The sequence below is a fragment of the Antechinus flavipes genome, chromosome 3 (genome assembly GCF_016432865.1).
Source record: "Antechinus flavipes isolate AdamAnt ecotype Samford, QLD, Australia chromosome 3, AdamAnt_v2, whole genome shotgun sequence".
In the NCBI taxonomy this organism is placed as follows: Eukaryota; Metazoa; Chordata; class Mammalia; order Dasyuromorphia; family Dasyuridae; genus Antechinus; species Antechinus flavipes.
In genome coordinates this window covers 170,725,426-170,747,743 of record NC_067400.1, presented here as the reverse complement: position 1 = coordinate 170,747,743, position 22,318 = coordinate 170,725,426, and the positions used below count along the sequence as shown (strand labels likewise).

Sequence of the window (22,318 nt, the reverse complement as noted above, 5' to 3'; positions counted from 1 at the left end):
TCTGATAAGTTGCCATGATTTTGCAAATAGCCATTTTGGTCTTTGTTTATTGTTGTTAATTGTAAACAGCATAACTCTTACTTTGACAACACACCATTAAAAGAAAATTGTAAATGAGGCCCCATGCACTTTACATAAAAATCAGGATTTCCCCCCCTCATCAGTTCTTTTATTGTGTTCATTTGTTTTATATATATTTTTTGCTTTTGTATAGTTTCTAGGAGGAGGTGGCTATCAATCATGACATTTTTTCAGTTGTATTAACTATTCTCCTAGCAACACAGAATATATTGTAAAATTTTTTAATATTAGCTTTCAAAACGCATGCAAAATTAGTTTTCAACATTTGTCCTTGCAAAACCTTGTGCTTCAAATTTTTCTCCCTGGACAGCAAATAATCCAATAAGTTAAATACTTGCAATTCTTCTAAATATATTTCCATATTTATCATGCTGCATAAGAAAAGTCAGATCAAAAAGGAAAAAAATGAAAACAACAAAAAAGCAAGCAAACAATAACAAAAATAGTGAAAATACTATGTTCTGATCCACATTCAGTCTCCATAGTACTTTTTCTGGATTTATATGGCTCTCTACATAACAAGTTTATTGGAATTGGCCTAAATCACCTCTTTGTTGAAAAGAGCCAAGCCCATCACAGTTGACTATTACATAGTCTTCTTATTGCTGTGTACAATGTTCTCTTGTAAGTTCATGTAAATGTCTTCAGTCCTTTCTGAAATCCACCTGCTTATTATTTCTTATAGAACAATAATATTCCATCATATTCATATATTCTTATTCAGTCATTCCTCAACTGGTCTGCATCCATTCCATCTTCATCCCTTGCCTCTACAAAAAGGGCTGCTATACTCATTTTTGCATGTCTGGGTCTTTTTCTGTCTTTCTTTTCTTTTCTTGTTTTTGCTGAGACAACTGGGGTTAAGTGATTTGCCCAGGGTCACACAGCTAGGAAGCATTGAGTGTTTGAGGCCGTATTTGAACTCAAGTACTCCTGACTTCAGGGCTGTTTTTTTCCCTTTTTTATGATCTATTTGGGATACAGACCCAGTAGAGACACTGCTGGATCAAAGGGTATGCACAGTTTGATAGTCCTTGGGCATAATTCCAAATTGCTCTTCAGAATGATTGGATCAGTTCACAATTCCACCAACAATGTATTATCTTTTTTGTCATTTTAGCCAGTCTGAGAGAAGATAGAATATTTTTAGACAATAGAAATTTATCTTCTTATCCCTTTTTGATTTTGTGGATTGACTTTCGGCCCTTTTCCTCCCTTACTTGGGAAAATTTTGTAATTATTCTGCCAAAGTTATCTTTGGCTTGACTTGAAGTAATTCAAAAAAGCAGCAAAGAAGAAATTCCACTAATAGTAATAGTTAACATTTATTTAGTACTCAGTATATTCTAAGCACTGTGCTACAATTATCATCTCACTTGGTCCTCATAGCAACCCTGAGAAGTAGGCATGTTTATTAATCCCCAACTTTACAGTTGAGGAAACTGACAAACAGGTTAAAAGACTTGCCGAGGATCATGCAGCAAATAAGTATCTGAAGTTGGATTTGAACTCAGACCTTCCTGATTCCAGATCTGGCATTCTATGCATGTCATCATCTATCTCCCTACAAGATTCTGTTTGTTGCACCGTACACCAAGATAAGGTCAACATAAGTTCATGACCTAGGCATAAAGCATGAGATTATAAATAAATTGGAAGAGCATAGGATAGTTTACTTCTCAGACCTGTGGAAGAGGAAGGAATTTATGACCAAAGAAGAACTAGAGATCACTATTGACCACAAAATAGAAAATTTTGATTATATCAAATTGAAAAATTTTTGTACAAACAAAACTAATGCAGACAAGATTAGAAGGGAAACAATAAACTGGGAAAACATTTTTACAGTCAAAGGTTCTGATAAAGGCCTCATTTCCAAAATATATAGAGAATTGACTCTAATTTATAAGAAATCAAGCCATTCTCCAATTGATAAATGGTCAAAGGATATGAACAGACAATTCTCAGATGAATAAATTAAAACTATTTATAGCCATATGAAAATATGCTCCAAATCATTATTAACCAGAGAAATGCAAATTAAGACAACTCTGAGATACCACTACACACCTGTCAGATTGGCTAGAATGACAGGGAAAGATAATGTGGAATGTTGGAGGGGATGTGGGAAAACAGGGACACTGATACATTGTTGGTGGAATTGTGAATACATCCAGCCATTCTGGAGAGCAATTTGAAACTATGCTCAAAAAGTTATCAAACTGTGCATACCCTTTGATCCAGCAGTGTTTCTACTGGGCTTTACCCCAAAGAGATACTAAAAAAGGGAAAGGGACCTGTATGTGCCAAAATGTTTGTGACAGCTCTGTTTGTAGTGGCTACAAACTGGAAAATGAATGGATGCTCATCAATTGGAGAATGGTTGAGTAAATTGTGGTATATGAATGTTATGGAATATTATTGTTCTGTAAGAAATGACCAGCAGGATGAATACAGAGAGGACTGGCGAGACTTACATGAACTGATGCTAAGTGAAATGAGCAGAACCAGGAGATCATTATATACCTCAACAATGATACTGTATGAGGATGTATTCTGATGGAAGTGGATTTCTTCGAACAAAGAGATCTAACTCAGTTTCAGTTGATCAAAGATAGACAGAAGCAGCTATACCCAAAGAAATGACACTAGGAAATGAATATATACTGCTTGCATTTTTGTTTTTCTTCCCAGGTTATTTATGCCTTCTGAATCCAATTCTCCCTGTGCAACAAGAGAACTGTTTGGTTCTGCAAACATATATTGAATCTAGGATATACTGTAACCTATTTAACATGTATAGGACTGCTTGCCATCTTGGGAGGGAGTGGAGGGAGGGAGGGGAAAAATCAGAACAGAAGTGAATGCAAGGGATAATGTTGTAAAAAATTACCCTCGCAGAGGTTCTGTCAATAAAAAGTTAATTAAAAAAAAAAAAGATTCTGTTTGTTGATAAGAATAACTTGCAAATTTTGGGAAGTAACATTGGTCTTGCTGATTATATACACAAGACAGAAATAAGGTGAGTCAGTTATCAAGAGTGTTCTACCTCTTCAGTGTTGGAAGGGTGTTTGGGGGATGAGAAGACAAGGAAGAGGGGAAAAAAAGAAGGAAGGAAATCAGTGTTGTTATTTAGTTTAGAAATGATGATTTCACCTTAAACTATACTTATATAAAAGTAATAAAATTCTATTATTATTTCTTTGAACATGAAGATCTGTGAAATAGAGATAATGAAATAACATAACTCTTCAGAATTTGCCTTTGAATTCATTTAAGACTAAAGTTTCTTATCAGTACTTTTTTTTTCCAGCCAAGACTTACTCTAATTTTAAAATTTTCCCTATAAAAAGTATCTTTTCTTATTCAAAAAAGGGGTGACCAATCACCCATTCCTCTTATCCAAAGGCTATTTTATTTTCTCAAGGTGTGGCCTTTGGAGAAATCTCTTCACATTAGTCATCTACTTGATTGACAAGTTGAAGTTGGGATCTTTTAAGGGTCTGTATTAATGGATCTGATTCTTAGAAACTAAGTTGCTTGCTAAGAAAATTACCCTTTTTATTTCTGTTTTTAGTAGGAAGGCCTTGGCATTTGTCCAACAGTTAATGAGAAATCATGGTACAATTATGTTTTTTTCTCAGTTCTTTCTGTGTTTGACATAATGGTGAAAATTAAAGAACCTTGAGTGGAAAATGCATCAATAAAATAAAAGCATATCGCAATTATATTCTGACCTTGATTTTTTCTCTATAACTATATATTTTTCACAGGATTAATTATAATCTAAAATGTACCTATGCCTCTTTGTGTTTGCTACTAGATGTTTTCTAGGTAGAGTAATTGCATGTTACTTTGCCCTTAGATGAAGCAATGCTTTCATAACTTCTAAAGATGACTGAATTGTCTGAGGTTTTTTTCTTTTTTAAATTAAATTTTCTCATTGTTCACACTGATAAAAATCCGTCTGCACTCCAATTACCAGGATAAATTAGTGTGTTGTCTGTAAAAACTAGCTCTTCTGTTTAAATGAATAGCAGATAAATACTGTAAATGCAATTAATCTAATATGCTGAGTGGCAAGCTACAGAACAATGACATATATAGTTTGTTGGTTGAGTAACCTTTTAGATTACTCTTGCTAGGCTAAAGGTTTTTTTATTTTTTATTTTTATAGAGCATAATGTAATCTACAAAGCAATGATAGCCTTGATGCAATTGCTTATATCTTTCAAAATGGTCTTTACTTATATATTCAGAATTAAAGAGTTAATGTAAACCAAGTAAGTCTGCTTTAAAATTTTTCTGTTATCTAAATTTTTGGCATTGCCAATAAATTGATAATTGTTTTGATAAACATATTAATTACCTTTGAAGATTAGGGATTTTGGCTTTAAGTGATTTGCTTTCTAAATTTCTTTATAAAAACATTTAAGGCAAATATTATCTTGTGCATATCAGTTCTTTAGTTAATAAAAGGATCAAACACAAGATTCCTGATCTCATTAGCATAATCTGAACCCATATAACCTTAGTAAAGGATAGTTTTAGAAAATACTCTTTATTCCACTAAATTCTGTTAAGCACTTACTATGTGTCATTCCTAATGTTAAGGGTTGGTGATACAAATACAAAGGTGAGAAGTTCCCTTTACTTCAGTGTAATAGAAGAGATGACATGTATGTGGAAGGGGGCAGTAAGCTACCGGATGGGAGGTAAAAATGAAGTCACCCTTAGTACAGAGAGGATAAGATGTGGCAAGTCAATCTTTGAAAATATTGAAAATATTTATTTGTTCTTATTATACGAAAATGTATCGACAAAATGTTACTGTTGATGAAATCTGTTCCTGGACTCTTATCAAAATCATCCCTTATCTTGCTGAAATTTTAATTGGTCTTGGTCTTCATATGCCAGTACCAAGTGCATATAACCCTTGGGGCCAGGTTCTTTATCCTAAAAAACATGCCAATTCCATAATCTTGAAAATTAACTTGCTAATTAGAAAAGGCTAGGAAAAACTCCTTTCCTGTTTCCTGAAAGGTAATATGTATTTGAACTGTAGGCTTTAGGAAAGTTATCATCCCAGTTCATTGTTTAGAGACTTCCCTTAGAAGGGGTAGACCAGGCTAATAGGACTGAAGGAAGAAGTTTTTTGTTATATGTATATTTTAAAATTGACTGACTTTGAGACTATGGCAGACTGTAATCATATCAAAAATCATATCAACCTGTCACTAAGTTACTCCAGATTCTTCATATCCCTTTCTAGTTTGGAGCATTTAGGCTTGAGTTTGTCCTACACCAAAATATGGAATAGAGCCAAATGCTTCTCAGAAAGGATCTTATTCAAATGAATTTTGTTGATTTTTTTCACTTCTCTGTCACTTTCTATTCAGCTAATAAGCTGATAAAGACCCTGTTAGCTAGAAAGCTGCTAGTTTTAAAATGACTAATCTTAAAACCGTAATTTGTAAGATGAAAGTACAATCTAAAGAAAGTCATTATTACAGAGCAGATTAGAACACAAATATGAAATACTTACATAGGCAATAAAACTAAAGAATTTTGTAGAATAACATTTTCAGTTAGCTTTAAAGATATTTGAAAAAAAAGGTTAAAAAAACAAATATAATGATACTCAAACTGACACTTATCATTCACTTTAAAAGTCACTTCTGAGCCTGTTGGTTTCATCAGATAGTTAAAGTTAGTAACTTTGTTCCTGAAGTTGATCTGCTACTAAAGCTAGAAATTATATATGAATATGAATAAGAATATTTATATACATGAATCATATGTACCAATTATAGGAAAACTATAGCTCTAATCATTCCAGGTTTAGTAAAATCTGACTAGGTAGGCAAAATAGAATGGTGAATGTCAGATGACTCATTGCGTACTTTAAAACTTAGCGTAAATTTTATTTTCTGAACTCTTTTCTGTTTTTGTATTGCGTGTTAAGATGTAGATTTCTCTGTAGTTGAATTTGATTCCTAAAATTCCTTTAATTTAATTTAGATGTATCCCATAGAGAAACTCTTCTTTTGCACTAGATTTACTTATTTCTAGTAATTGGATCATGATATTCCTTACTATGATTCCTCTAATTTATATTACCTCTCACTTTTTTTACTTTTAATAGCAAGAATAAAGTAAAATTTAAAAAATGATAAAATAAAAATGATATTGGAGTGACTGGATAGGTATTGTATGCTTAGGAGTTTGCCAGATTCTTATTTTTTTAATTGAAATAAATATAGACACAAACATTAATTCAGACTCAATTATGACTTACATTGTTTCCAATTCAACAAGCATTTATCAAATATCTAGTAAGTGCTACTGTGGGAGGCATTTTTGGAAGTAATAAGTAGAAGATGGAACTTGAATCTTGAATAGATTCAGGGATTTTGAGAGGAAGAGGTAAAGAAGGAGATTATTCTAGGCAAGGTATATAGGTTGTACAAAGGCTTGAAGACTGGAAATGTAGTATTGTACATAGTAAATAGAAAGTGGATTAGACTAATGGAAAATAGAATGCAAAAGGGTAATAATACATAATCATTCAGAAAGATAGGTTAGAGTCAGATAGTTGTGGGCTTTGAATGCCAAATAAAAGTTTTCATTTTGATCTTTGTAGCAATAAGGATCTTGTTGTTGAGTTGTTTTTCAGTTGTGTCTGATTGTTCATGACCCCATTTTAGGTTTTCTTGAGAAGGTAGTGGACTGATTTACCCTTTCTTTCTCCAACTGATTTTACAGGTAAGGAAATTGAGGCGAACAGGATTAAATGACTCAATTAATTAATTAATTAATTAAGTGCCAGGGTCAGGCAGGAGATTTTAATTCAGATAGTCCTTCTGGCTCCAGACCCAACACACTCTTTCCTGTACCAACTAGCAGCCCTATCAAAATATATATGATAGACACTATTATAAATAAAGAGATTTCATATTATGGATGTGGTAGTTTGCACATATCTATATTCGAAATACATTACAATGAATATCATGCAGAATGTAATCAGTAACTAGAAATCAAGCAAAGCCTTTGAGTAGTGAAAATAAATGACACAAATTCTATTCAGTAAATATATATTGAGCATATACTTTAGTAATAGAAATAGTACTGAAGTTAGGAATCTTAGGTTGAAGTCCAGGTCCCCAGTCTGCCACTTAATAGCTATGTGATTAAGATGAGTCAGTTTTCCTGAGAGTCTCATTTGCCTCATTTGAGAAATCAGCATTATAATACTTGCACAATTGACAAAGGATTACTTTCCTGAGGCCCACCTAGTTATTTATGGAGTAGTGAATCACCAATAGACTGGCCACTTGTTGATTAATTATTTGATCGTTGATACAAAAATGCACAATGATTCTCTGTCCTATCAGTTTTACTATCATAATGGCATCAAGTGTCAAGAAACCTAGTGTTTTTAGGTAATCCGCAAACATTAATTTAGCTGTTGATACTTTGAATGTCAGTCTTGTGTCCAGTCACTAATAGTGAGTAGATATGCTGGACCTGATACATTCTTACTATAGAAAACCAGAAGACAAAAGAGAGTTGAAACACAATGGAAGGACATGTTATACAAGTTGTCCTGGGAGTAACAATAAAGGAGTTAAGGAAATTGGTTTTATCATGCATGCAAAGACAACTGGAAACTTTATAAAAAGTAGAAGCAATTTATAGAAAACCTGTTAAGATATACAACTAAGTGAATCTATCTCAAGAATATTTAAGGATGAAGTTGGAAGGACCAAAAGCAGATGAAGACCAGAAAAGATGGAATAGCATCTGGGAGAAGCTAAATATTCATAAAGTAGATTTATATGAGGGTGACAACCTCCATTTAGGAGTCACTTAGACCAGACCATCTCTTCCTTTCTCACTGGGCTGCAGTCCATATTCATCTTTTATGCTTACAAAATGCTTTCTCCTACAGTATCACTTCAGCCCTGGGATTCACACATCACAAGTATCTTCAGCCCCTCTTGTTCCTTTCTCTGATAGATGGGCCCGTTCAGTGCCTCCATTTAAGGAGAGTGATCAGTTTAGCCATCTCTATGTTTTTCATCAGGCTGCAATCTAGACTTTTCCATTATATCCTTACTCTTGAGCACTTTCCATTCCTCTACTCCACCATATCTTCACCTCTTAAAGCTCCTTGATTTTGCTTGAATTTGTATCCTGTGTTTAGAACAGTGCCTGACATAGTAAATACCTAAAAATGCTCAATGGCTAAATTACATAATTATAAAGATATTCATCAATTCATAAGATGGATATAAGAGGGGACTCATAGAAAAAATTTGAAAATTTTATTACCAGAAATTCTGGTCATAAAAACATCAATAATTAAAATCTTATCTACTTAGTTTTTGTTGTTGTTATTGTTATTTTTAATCTGTATAAAACTTTCAGGAGAATATACTATTGAAAGTTTTGGGGCATCCTTGGTGAAATCATCAGGAAGGAAAACTATAGTCTTTTATGAACTATCCTGTGTAGTTGTTCGTCATTTCATTTGTGTCTGATTCTTTGTGACCTCATTTGAAGTTTTCTTGGCAGTATGAGTGATTTGTTATTTTCTTTTCCCACTCATTTCATAGATAAAAGAAACTAGGACCGTGTTAAGGCTAGGATCCCACAACTCTAAGTAAATGCCTGAAGCCAGATTTGAACTCAGGGAGATAAATCTTTTTGTCTCTGGGCCTAGGATTATGTCCATAATGCTACTTAGTTTGCATCTCCTTTTCTTTGCATTTATAGAATTGACTGAAGGGTATAGAGAGTACTAGATTCACTGTTCTTATTGTAGACTATAAAATGTATTTAAATAGATAGAACAAAATCCTTACCTTACATTCCTCCAGCATGATGTCTTCTGTACATATGTCAAAGTCATTCAAGTTTAATTACAAGATATAAAAATATTGAGAATTTTGTTTAATGACTGATTATTAGTGTAGAATGGAATTCTGATAATCATGATTATTCTCATTTGACTGGTGTATGAAATATGAAAGAGGGAAGAATGTGAGATAAATTTGTGACTATGAAATCAGGGTAGTCCTCAGGAACTTTATTTGTAGGTAAGTAATATTTGTATTGTATTGTAGGTATGTGTAGGTATACACAGTCTTACTTTTGTTATACACTAATTATAAGCGTGCTTATCTTCAAACAAAGTCTACCATGGATTAGAATCAACATATTGAAAATGTAAAGGTTTGTTACAGTCATCCTGCCCTGGTGAGGACTGATAACTGACAGGATGAACTTAGTAAAGTTAAAGTAGAACATCTTAGGGAGAGCAGCAAGAAAACATGTACACCTCAAAAAGTTTTGAAAAAAATAAATCATAATGTTAATCCAGAATGAAGTAAAAGCTTAGTTATGTGGAGAAATGTGTTTTTTAGGAATGTGAGCAAATGTGTAATCTATTTTAGGAAATTTCTATCCAAAATCTTTTAACATTTCTAAAAAGTATTGTTACTTAAAAATAAACTTTAAATCATCTAGAAATCATAGCTAACTATAATAATAATATTTCATAATATTTAAAATGATACCTGTTTTTCCTTTCAGTTTTTTGTAGCTTCAGATCCTACAGTTAAAACTGATCGGCTGTGGCATGACAAGTATACTTTAAGGAAATCTATGATTCCTTCTTTTATTACAATGGATCAGTCCAGAAAGGTATGGATAAAAGAGCCTTTGTATTATTTAATGATTTAGCATAATGCTTTTTTATTGCTTTTTGTACTGATTTTTTTTTGGGGGGGGGTTAATAAATAGTTTACAATATGCAAAGGAAAAAAAAACTAGTTTTGTTTTCTAGATATTTTGTTTTCTTGAATTATATTATGAATTGTAAACCACCTGCGAGGGAAGGGGGAGGCATTTTTTGACACTATAGATATATCGGTTTTTAAAAAATCACAAATATTTATGAAGAAAAGATAGTATGACATAATGAATAGTTGGTTTTGGAGGCAGGAAAATTTGAGTTCAAGTCCTGCTTTGGCCTTGGTTGTTACTTAATCTTTTAATGCTCTAAGGCTCTAAAGTTGCAGAGTAGTTGTCCCCTTGTTTTGGGAAGAGTTTCCTTACTGGGAGTTCCAATGAAATTCCTAAGTGTGATTAAAAAAATTGAACTGTATAAGATTTTTACATGAGTAAATTTGTAGCTTATATATTATACATGAATTTGTGTATACTCTAAATATTGTGTGTGTGTGTGTGTGTGTGTGTGTGTGTGTGTGTGATGTCTTGATGCAGTTTTAATAAAACTGGTAAGATTTTGTAATATATTTGTGTATGGTGCATTTTGGGGAATTATTATAATTTCTATGAAGTTAACCATAATATTTTTTGTCTTTGTTTAGGTTCTTCTGATAGGAAAATCTATTAATTTCTTGCATCAGGTTTGTCATGATCAAACACCAACTGCAAAGATGATAGCTGTGACAAAATCCACAGAATCCCCAAAAGATGGTATGATGATTCCGAATTCATAACTTTTTATAACATCTTATGACTGACTCCATATTTATTGTTTATGTTTACATATACAATTTATTTGTTTCTATTTATGTAAATTTATGTTTACACATTTAAAAAAAAGTTGATCCTATTTGAGATAATTTGTAAGTTTCTTTTCATAGTATAATAATCAAAATACATCTTAACTAATCTCTAAGTAAAATTCTCATCCTTCATGAACTGAACAGCTTTTGACATTTGACTACTTCTCTTTTTAAATACTCTCTCCTTCTTGGATTTTTTTATGGCATTTTCTTTTAGTTCTACTGTCTGATCATTCCACATTCTGTTTTGCAGGGTCATTATCCATGTCATATTTTCCAATTGTTCCCTATGCTCTGATCTTGACCCTCTTTTCTTTTTTCTTGTTATACATTTTGTCAGTGACATCTTCACTTGGAAGGAATCTGAGAAATCTGATTCACTGCAGGAAACAAAGAAGTTAAATAAGTGTCATAATTGAGACTAGTGGCAGAACTGGCATTAGAATCTAGGATTCCTTAGTTTAACATCGTGTCCTTTCAATTACATCTTGTTTTCTCACCTCTTAACAAAAAGGAAATAAATTTAAACAATTATTTCTATATGTGCTCATCTAGTCTTCCTCATTACTTTTTACCCAGATAATTCCAAAAGTTTCCTAATTAATCTCTTTGCCTCAAGATTCTCACTGCTCCAGTACAATTAGACACTGCTGCCAAAGTAATTTTCTTTGAGCCCAGATCAACTTTTGTGACTCCTGTAATGAATCAAACATAAGCACCTCTTTTTAGCTTTTAAAACCCTACCAAACCTAGTCTTAACCTGTACAATGTCTTTGAACAGTATTTTTTCTTTTCATACTCTGTGATTCAGCAAAGTTTGCCACCTTCATTTTTCAGGCTTAGTACTCCATCTCTTATCCCTATATATTTGGTAGTGATCATATTCCATATGATTATAACTTTTTATAACTTTTCTTTGTGCTATTTCTTTATCTCTGGTATCATAGTTTTTTCTCTTCCTCCAAAACAATTCAAATACCAACTTCTGCATGAAGTCTTTCCTGATCCTCTCAATTGCTAGTGTCCTTTCCAAACTGCCTTGTATTTAATTACAATGCATATGTTTGTATTTTGTCATTTTATGCTATATATATTTCTATATATAGTTGTCTTTCTATTAGACTGTAAACTCCTTTTGAGTAGAGATTGTTTCATTCTTTATACTTGTATCTCCATTGTCTAGCATAATGCCTGGCACAAAAGATGGACTTCTTAAATACTTGCTGATTGATTTATTAACCTTTCAGTTATCTGATGATGATTTTTTCTACTGAGTAGCCCTCAGTATTCATCCATTGTTTGCCAACTAAGCTTCACATAGTGACATGTTATGGCTTTCTCCAAGCTTTTTCGGCTATTTAGTTATCTTCTTTCCAATTAAATACATTTCTCTGATTATTCCAATTAAATTGAACTGTTTACTGGTCTTTACCTGACTTCTCCTGTCTTTCTGCTTTTGTTCATGCCATTCTTCCCAAATTAAATCTCCATCCTTTAACAACTTATTTCCATTTGTTGAAATTTAGGTACCACCTTTTCTTCACACAGCTAAGAAGTGTTAAGTGTCTGAGACCAGATTTGAACTTAGGTCCTCCTGATTTCAAGGCTGGTGCCACTGTGCCACCTAGCTTCCCCACCATCTTTTCTAGGAAAACTTTATCAGTTCCTTTTGCTTGTGCCTTTCCTTTGTACTTATTGCCTTCTGCCTTATGTCATAACTATTTATGTAAAATTTCATCTTTTTTATTGAATTATTTGTTCCACAAAGGTATGGCCACATCTTACATCTTCTTTGTGTCCCCAATATTTAGCATAGTATTTTATAGTAGTTATTTAATAAATTTCTATTGAATTGAATATTTATTGAATGTAACCAAACATTAGTATCATTGATGATCTTTGATTGTTACTGGTTTTTGTTATCTTTAAGAAACAACCCCCTCCCCACTAACTTTTGAATTTAGCTATTCTTAATAATTAGACAAATGTTTCTTTTTCTTTTTGATATTTGCATTATTTAAAAATGAAAAAAAAGCAAGGAAAAGATTCAGATTACCTTAAAATATAAAAGACAAATTTGTTTGGATCTATTAGTATGAAGAACAAATAAAATATTTTTTGAATTAACCATGAATTTTCCCAATATTTCCAAATTTATTTAAATTCATTCCCAAAAGACGTTTCTTATATAGTTTCCTTTTAGTTTGCAGAAGCTGTAGTGGTAGAATTTGGGAGTAACACTTGCCTTATAATAGTTGGAGTTTATAATGCAGTTCTTGTGAGGTTCATTTCCATTGGATTGACATATAGGTGAGAATACCTTATTATATAGCTTATTTTTAGGAGCCATTATTTAGACTGCAATAACAAGTACCATTGGTACATACTGCTTATCATGTACTGATCATCTTGTTTTCCTGTTAATTGTGTAAAATATACTGGATATGCTATAAATTCAATTAGGTGTTAGATCTTATGAAAGTTATCAGTAATTCTGTTTGGTAATGATAGGTATGATTCCATATATTGTCTAGCATTTTAGATGGGAAGAGTAGGATTTTCAGAAATGTTCAATATTGACAAATGTACATATCTATATGCCTTTTTAGTTGCTATCTTGGTTTATATGCAAATAAAGTATACATATATACTTTTCTATGTTACAGCTGCAGACTTATTCACAGATTTGGAAAATGCATTTCAAGGAAAAATTGATGCAGCTTATTTTGAGACCAGCAAATACTTATTGGATGTTCTTAATAAAAAATACAGTTTATTGGAGCACATGCAGGCTATGCGGCGATATTTACTTCTTGGTCAAGGAGATTTTATAAGGCACTTAATGGACTTGCTTAAGTAAGAAAAATCCAAATACATATTTCTTGTGCTTCTAAACATGTGGTAGAAATAGTATGTATAGTAAAAAAAAAAAAAAGCTCTTTAGTGTAACTAGTGTATTAGTGTATTTAGTGTAATTAGTATATAATAATAATAACAGTGATAATGATAATTACAAATATTTATATAGCACTTACTATGTGCCAGGTACTGTGCTAAGTACTTTACAATTAGTATTTCATTTGATCCTCACACTTTTAAGTATAATTAAGAAGAAAACTCTATGATTTGCCTTTAATGCAAAATACATTTTTAAACCAAATTCATAAGATAAAAATAGAATTTCAAGATATTTAAAAGAAATCTTGTTATCTTCATTAATAGTTGCCAGAATACAATCTTTGGGATGAAGATGTATATACTGGGAGTATCCAAGTCAATAGTCATTTATGGACCACATACTTACTGTGTTTTCAGGCACTAAACGAAGTACTAGGGATGCAGAGACAAAAATGAAACAGTTTTTGCTATTAAGTTTATATTCTACTCAGGGAAGCAACATGTACACAAAGAACACTATACAAAATTAGAGAGTCATGACATAAATGGATATAGAATTAACTTTACCTTTAATTCATAACAAAGGATACCAGAAAAAGAAACTTAAGTAAATTTTTAAAATTACATTTCTGATTTTTTGTTTGCATTGATAGTTTAATCTTAAGCAAAAACTTTTTTGTAGTATAGCGACATTCTACTTGACAACTTTGGTTCCAAGATAATGTTCTTAATCTGGAAGTTAGTCTGTTTAAGTGGTTCAGTACTGCAGTTCCAGAAACAACCCAGGTTATGGGGGTAGATCTCATAGAGTGGAATGTGACTGGAATAAAAATCACTTAGCTTTTTGTGTATGCTTTACTTGAAGGCAACAGGATATCAGATTGCTTCTTGTTTTAAGTCTATAGTAAGTAAGATGCTCATGTCAGATATTGCAGCCTCCCTTGTTATCAGAGAGCAGATTTAAGTGTGAAAAAGAATGGTCATTATGAGTCTTGTAAGCTATAACTATACTTAGCAATTCCAGATGCATTTGGCAGCATTTTTAAACCCAATGGAAAGAGTTCCTTTCTCTTAGCTGCCTTCATTTAAAAAAAAAAAAAAGGCAAAAAACCCATCTGCTTTTTTATTACTTGATAATGATTATATTGACCATGGTATCATTTCTGAAAATAGCTGCGATGTATAAGGTACTAGATATAAGGTCATTTTGCTTTTTGAACCATGTAGTTGGGGGGGGAGAGGGGAGTTCTTCAGAGAATGAAACAAACCTTGATTATCATAAAATTTTGTTTTGCATGAACTTGGGAATATGAGATGCTTAGACTCCTTAAATTGATGTATGTAAAAGCTTTTAAAAACTAGTATTTAAAAGAAATAGCTTTGTGGTTACAAAGGTCACTTTAATGTAAATAATAATAATGATAATTACAAATATTTATATAGCACTTACTATGTACCAGGTATTGTGCTAAGTACTTTACAATATTTCATTTGATCCTCATAATTATCCTGTTAGATAAATGCTATTATTGCCCATTTTACAGATGAGGAAACTGACAAAAAGAGGTAAAGTGACTTGCTCAGTGTAACATATCTAGTATTAGAGCAGATTTGAATTCAAGTATCCCTGACTCCAGGGCTCAGCAATCTGTCCACTGTGCCACTTAGCTCTGTGTGTGCATACCATACTTACTTATACCGATGTATGGGTATAAGTATGTATATCAGGAACCCAATCAGTTGGCCAAATCCTGTATCCCTTATGAAATGGAAGGGATATGTTTATAAGTGATGATGAAGGACTTTATTCTTAAATTTTAAAATCTGTGCCAAACAAATAATAAATGTGTAATAAATCCTTATTGTACAAATATATTATAACAGGTAAAAATGTCATCTCACTTATTTGGAAGTATATATGATGAGTAAGCATTTGAAGATGTAGATATCTTATAATGGAGAATTTACAGCCTTTTGAGATTTGTGATATTTGAGTGTTTAAAGTGAATTAAAATTTAATGTATTTTGAAGTATGCCAAGAATTGAGAGTAGATTTTGGTGATAATGTTTGAAATAATTGGAGATATCCTATCTTAAAACCAGGTAAATTTAAGCTGTGTTGTGATGCTTTAGTTATCAAAATACTTTTTAGGTACCTAATTATTTCTTTAAATGTGTCTTTTTATCTGTCAGACCAGAGCTTGTCCGTCCAGCTACCACTTTGTATCAGCATAACTTGACAGGAATTCTTGAAACTGCTGTCAGGGCAACTAATGCACAGTTTGACAGTCCTGAAATCCTTAAACGACTGGATGTTAGACTTCTGGAGGTATTTTAACCTTGTCCCTAATTTTATGCCAGTTACAAAAAGATTATTGGAATAAATTTTGTTCTAAAATAAAATTAAGACTTTTGTACATGCAATAGTTTTACTAGCATTTAAGATGTTTTGGTGGATGGGCAGGGATCAAATTATAAAATGATGAATATAATTTATCATCAAATTGATATGTGTAGTGGTAGATTAGATTTTTCAGAGGCATTATAACTACCAGAATGAACCTTTTAATTGTCCATTTGTAATAAAAAATCAACATAACTTTTTTTTTCTTTTGTTTAAAATGGTTTTTAAATCATATCTTAATGATTTTTTGTCAATACAAAAACATGGAAATTAATTAAAAATTATTTTCAAGAAACTTATCTACTGATGCCTACATTGTGTCAATTTTCACAGTAACACCTTATTTTGTTTTGTGTTCTCTTTAGGGAGAATAAGATCTTTAGCAGTATTTTTTTTTTCCATTCTAGGTATCTCCCGGTGACACTGGATGGGATGTGTTTAGCTTGGACTATCATGTTGATGGACCAATTGCAACTGTAAGATCATTTTGTGTATTTGTGTAGGATTCATAGTTGCTTAGATTGCTAAATATTTTGTTATTTTTAAATGACCTTTCTACTCAAAGAATTTCTGATTAAAGCTATCACTTGGCGTCTGGAATATACCCATTGAATGAACACTTAAGCCAAAACTTCAATTTCTTTAAATTATTAATGAATGCTAAAATGCCCCATTATTAAAAACATTCTTTAAAAAAATAAATCATTTGTTCTCTTGTAGATTTCAGCAAGTACTTAATAAATGGATTGTTCATTTTATTCCATTATTCCTAGACTGTAGCAACTAATTTGGGATAATTTGCAAGGAAGTATAAAATGTATTTCAGGGGAATCGTATTTGTACTACTTAAATAAAATTTGATATGTAGTATTCATTTGAACTGATGAGAAAATAGCTGTACTATTGTTCAAAGTGCTTTTTATTATATATAAAGAAATGTACTATTTCTTTTAACACTTATTAAAGAATAAAAGTTTGACCAGCATAGTTGTCTTCCCACAGATAAAGGGAAGAAATAGCTCTTCTTAACATGACTGTTTTTTGAAGACTTTAACATATTGTTATTGATTAATGTCTTTTTGAACTTATAACTAGTAGATCCAAAAAACATCTATTTGATATCTTTACTTGGCAAAGTATAATTAAAACTAATATTATTGTTTGGACATCTGACTGTTCACCTAGAAATCTTAGAAAAGTACTAATCCTAATGCTCTGAATCCTACTGATTTTTTATACCTTTAAAATTTAAATCGCTAAACACAATATAAGATTATAAGAATTGCTGTAGCCATGTCAGTTCTCCTTCTAGTATGATAAATCATGTAAATAGCTTCTGTGCTACTGGCATCATATTAATTCTGTGAGGTATTAACTATTAGTGAATTTTTTCTGACTTTAATTTCTTAAATCAGTACTGTTAACCTGTCTTAAGTTATAATTAAAATTATGTGATTTATTCTTAAATTTAACTCTATTAACATACTTATAAACATTTAGTTATTTTTCTTAAATAGTCTACTAAAGTACATTTTGTTAAGTGCTTCATTTCAAATAACATGACTTTTTCTTTCTATTTTCTATGCAAACTATGAATATTTTTACTATGCAATTTTTTTACTGCCTAAAATCAAGCAGAGATTAGGTTTTCCTATAAAGCTTGGAAAGTAATCTAAGATTTAACATAAAAGAAACGTAATTACAACTCCTCATGTTAGATGGTGTACATTAGAAAGTTTTGCATAGTGTAAAGGATACCATATTAAATTAGATGAATGCTTCACAGAAGTTTAAGTGCTTAGAGAAATAGGTATCCTGTGGAGAAAATCTTTTAAATCACTGAACATTATCTATATGTGTGATCTCTAAATTATTTCATAATGTTACAGGACTGAATAGCAGTGCAAAGGCATATATTGTTGTTCATTTAACACTTTAGAGAAACTTCTTGAATACTTGATGAAAACTAGAATTTTTTCTGCATTCCATTTTTTGGAAAATAGTCAAGAAACAAGAAAAACATATCAAGAAGTGGTTTAAAAGAGGGAAAAATGAAAAATATATGAAACATATTATCTTCAGTACACATTCACACCTATCTGCTGCATCAACATCTCTAATACCTGTTCAGAGAGGATTAGTATTTTTAATAATGGCCCTCAAGTGTCACAAGATTTTGAATCAATAAAGAAAGGTTAAATTATGTAACAGTAAGATAACAGTTACAAATTTAATTGAACATATGTTTATTGAGAAGCATTTGTGAACAAATTTGCTTCATTGTGAAGCATTTCAGAACATAAGAAAATATACAAGATGTAATCCTCATATTCATTTCAGCAGTGACTTATATTTTTGTAGCAGAATGTGAAGTGGATCTTGATTCAATAGAGATATTCCAAAACTTAACTTGGTATATATAGACTCCTTGTCTCTGTTGGAAACATGTCTGGCCAGTACAGCAGATTGTGGTGACTTGTATGGTCATTAGATGTTCTATATTAGGGACATCCTTCAAATCAGAAGAGCTTTAATTTCACATTAGTGAAGTCCACTTGCTTATTTGTGATCAGGAAGCGATATCAGTATAGCTTGATCCAACCAGGAAGCTTTGTCAAGGGAGTCAAAGATGTAGCATTAGCCTCATGTCCTAGGATACCTTTGTTTTCTCTTACGGAAAAACTAGCCTAACTTGGGCCTGTTGCATGGGGGAAAAGGTGTAAGATATTATTTCCACTACAATTAAACACTGCAAATGGACAAAGAGCTAGACACAGAATTTAGTAGGATAAACAGAACAAGATGAATTGTATTTGTTAAACAAAAGAATTTTTTAAAACACTAGTGTCTGGTATTTTGTGGTTCTGAAATCTGAATCCCATAATCTTTAAGAAATTGCAGATTACTCAAATAACAATGAAGAAATGAATGGTGGGCTAAAATGAGTTGTTACACATTACCAATGAAGAACTTTGAGCAATAAAACATTTAAAAGAGAAATATTATTTTTATCAGTAGATGTTCAGCTTATCATGTAGGTAGAGCTTGGGCTAACTAACATAACTATCCTGGTATCTGAAAAGGTTTCTGTAGTCCTGTTAGCAGATCATTTTTGCTTTTTGAAGACCAACCTAGCTGATCATAACATACTATAAATAAGGACTAGGATAGAATGACCCTTAGTCCTCTGGACTTCTCTAGAGATGTAGGCAGATTAGTGGGAAATGGGCAAAAGGTGCCTATAGTTAACTATTGGTACTATACTCATTTGGAACTGAATGTTGCAAAATTTTTGATAATCTAATTTGGTACTCCCAGAAGAGTTATAGAAGTGCCTCTCTAGGTGTAGAAACACTGTATATGTCAGCATTTTTAAATATGTTGTTTGACTTGACAGAACCGTTTTTTACCCTTAAAATTTTTTTCTTTTTTTGTTTTAAGGGATTGTCTGTGAGGGGAAAGGCAAATGATAAATTGGCAAATGTAGGGAATATAAAAAGAAAAGATTTCAGCAAAATTTATTTAAAACATCTTTTTACCCATTCTTTTACATTCAAAGTCAGGCTTTTCCATGAAGTCTTCTATAGCCCCTTTTGTTCTTGTTTCTCTCCGAGTTCTTTTAACATTAACAGTATTGCCACACAATATTAATTACATAGTGTGTCTTATAGTTTTGTCAGTTATTTCATATGTTCGTCTTCATAAATAGAATTTTAGAGATAGATGCTACCTTAGAAATTATCTAATCCAACTTCTGCCTTCTTTTAGGTGACGAATCTTCAGCCTAGCGAGGTGAAGGGATTTGTTCAAGGTCTCCCAATGAAAGAAATAGAAGCAATTTCCCAAATCTTTTTATCTAGTGTTCTCACTAAGAAATCTTGCTTCCTTGACTTTTATTTATTTATTACAGAAATATTGACCACCACTTGAGGTTCAAAAAGCACTTCTTGCCAAACTGTATTAAGTATTAGAGATACAAATCCAGAAAATAAGAAAATAGTCCTTTCCCCCAAAGAGTTTACATTTAACTGAAGGAAATATCATATATACTTATAAGTAAAAGTAAAATCTATAATTTTGTAATTGAGAGGAGGGAAATAGTAACAATTGGGGAAATTTTGAAAGCTCTTTTATAGGAGCTAGCTCTTGATCTGATAATTTGAAGGGAGAGGTGGTAGTTTCTAGAGATGAAATGAAAAACATTCCAGATAAAGACATTAGCCTATACAAAGATGTGTAGATGGAATGTTGTAAATAAGAATGGTAAGTTCTGGTTGATGGTGAGTGATGCCTTGGTGTGGCAATATATCTACTCCCAAAGCTAAATATAAAGTATCTTTGGATGACATATTTCTAGAAGATTAGGTTTATGTTCTATTTATTCTTATCTTTTAATTTAAAATATATTTGATCATCTCTTTTCAGAACTTCACACTTGTGTAAATTATACATTTATTCATAATTATAGTAGATTAGATATTAATAAGTTTTCCTTATAAAACTGCTCAGACATAAAACATGTGTCAGTAGATGATGGCAATACTTTAAGATTGTTTGCTATTCTTTTCAGGTGTTTACTAGAGAGTGCATGAGTCATTATCTAAGGGTTTTTAACTTTCTTTGGCGAGCTAAACGGATGGAATATATCCTCACTGACATACGGAAAGGACATATGTGCAATGCAAAACTCCTGAGAAATATGCCAGGTAAAATATAAACTCTGATGTTTAACTGAATTTTCTTTTATAAATGAATCTGTTTTACATCTGGTTCAAACTGTTTTTACTGGATTCTTCAAAAAAAATAAAATAAAATCATTGACTAAATTTAAAGATCATTGCTATTTCTTTTTCTACTTTTGAGAAAATTCAATTTAGTTTAGGCTCAAATATTCATTTAAGTCAATAAGCATTTATTTAATATTTGCTGTTTCAGGCACTAGGTTAAGTTCTGAGAACTGAAAGATAAAAGTGAAATAGTTTGTCCTCTGCTTACATTCTAACAGGGAAATTATATGTGTGTATATATAGTATAATATAGCATATGGATATCAAATAGATACAGTGTAGTTTTGAGATGGAGGGTTTTAGTTTCATAGGTAATCAAGGAATGTGGAGTATGGGTTCACTCCCTGGAGGGCCTCGGGGTCAGCCAGAGTCAGGATAAATTAAAGTCCTTGGTCTTTAAGGGGAGAAGTGAAGGAGGCAGACAAGCAAAATCTTAGATTCTGGAGTCCAGAATTATCAGCCTCTCTTCTCCTCGTCCTACAGCCAAATGCCTTTACCTCTCTCCCTCCACCCTCTAATTCTTGCCTATCTTATCTTAACACCAACCATGCAAGCACCAGCAGTGAGAAGACATGCTAATATAGTCATTGTCGAATAGGTAATTAGCCTTAAGTGCTCGGTTGTTTGATTCAAGCACACCTTTTTGGAGTTTCGGCCTTCCACAAAGGAAGACTTTATGTAGAAAATAAAACTAGGGTTGACACTTGAAGGAAATCTAGGATTCCTAGAGGTGGGTGTAAGCAGAGAAGGAGTATGTATCCTATACTGAGGGGTTAGTCAGTACAGAAACATGGAGATGGAAATTGGGAATGTCATCTGCATAAAACTGCAAGTAAGTCTGTACTTACTTGCTAAGTAGTAGTATATATGATTATTTCTCAGAGTTCATATGCATCAATTTACTATAAGCTCTTTCATTTTAAATGTATTTTTCATTCTTACATTCCTTGTTACACTAAAGAAATATTAGTTAAATATTTTTTTGGAAAATCTCTGTGTGTAGGTGATGAAAGTTCATTTCCTGCATCTATTTTACCATTGTATGAGTTATATTTCTTATTCAGGATTGTTTTTATAATTGTGTTGTGGTTCAAAAATCATAATATTCTTAGAATATTAACTTTTGGTTTTATGAAGATTCGTATAAATTTGGTAGTTAGCCAGGATTTTGAATTGATAATTTGTGAGGTGTTAGTTAAGTAAGTCAATGAGTAGGTAACTTATTTTAAAGTTTTAAAAATTCTGTATTTTTCCTATATTAATGAATTTTGACTTAACAAAGTATTTCAGTAAATCTCTAAGAAAGTCTTATATACACTTATCTCATAATGATGGAGTAAAAAACTGTTACTTCTTAAAGAAAGGATTTTAAAACTTCTCTTCATTATTAGGTTGAAGACCTATTATTCAAAGACAATGCAATACTGGAGATATAGAAAAATCACACCATCATCCTGACTAGACTCATTATAAATTTATATTATCTAATCTTAACTGATTGAAACAAGACAATACTTATATACCTTTTTTTTTTTTACACTTAATAG

General features: G+C 31.7%; 1 protein-coding gene across 1 annotated transcript in view; it reads left to right on the top strand.

The window, feature by feature from the left end:
- TUBGCP3 (tubulin gamma complex associated protein 3) overlaps nt 1–22,318 on the top strand; it is a 155,724-nt gene that overhangs the window by 88,445 nt on the left and 44,961 nt on the right. The window contains exons 12-17 of the mRNA XM_051984219.1: nt 9,682–9,792; nt 10,482–10,590; nt 13,349–13,538; nt 15,774–15,909; nt 16,392–16,460; nt 20,555–20,690. Of these exons, the coding sequence (XP_051840179.1) occupies nt 9,682–9,792; nt 10,482–10,590; nt 13,349–13,538; nt 15,774–15,909; nt 16,392–16,460; nt 20,555–20,690 (751 nt within the window). The remainder of the gene's footprint in view (nt 1–9,681; nt 9,793–10,481; nt 10,591–13,348; nt 13,539–15,773; nt 15,910–16,391; nt 16,461–20,554; nt 20,691–22,318) is intronic.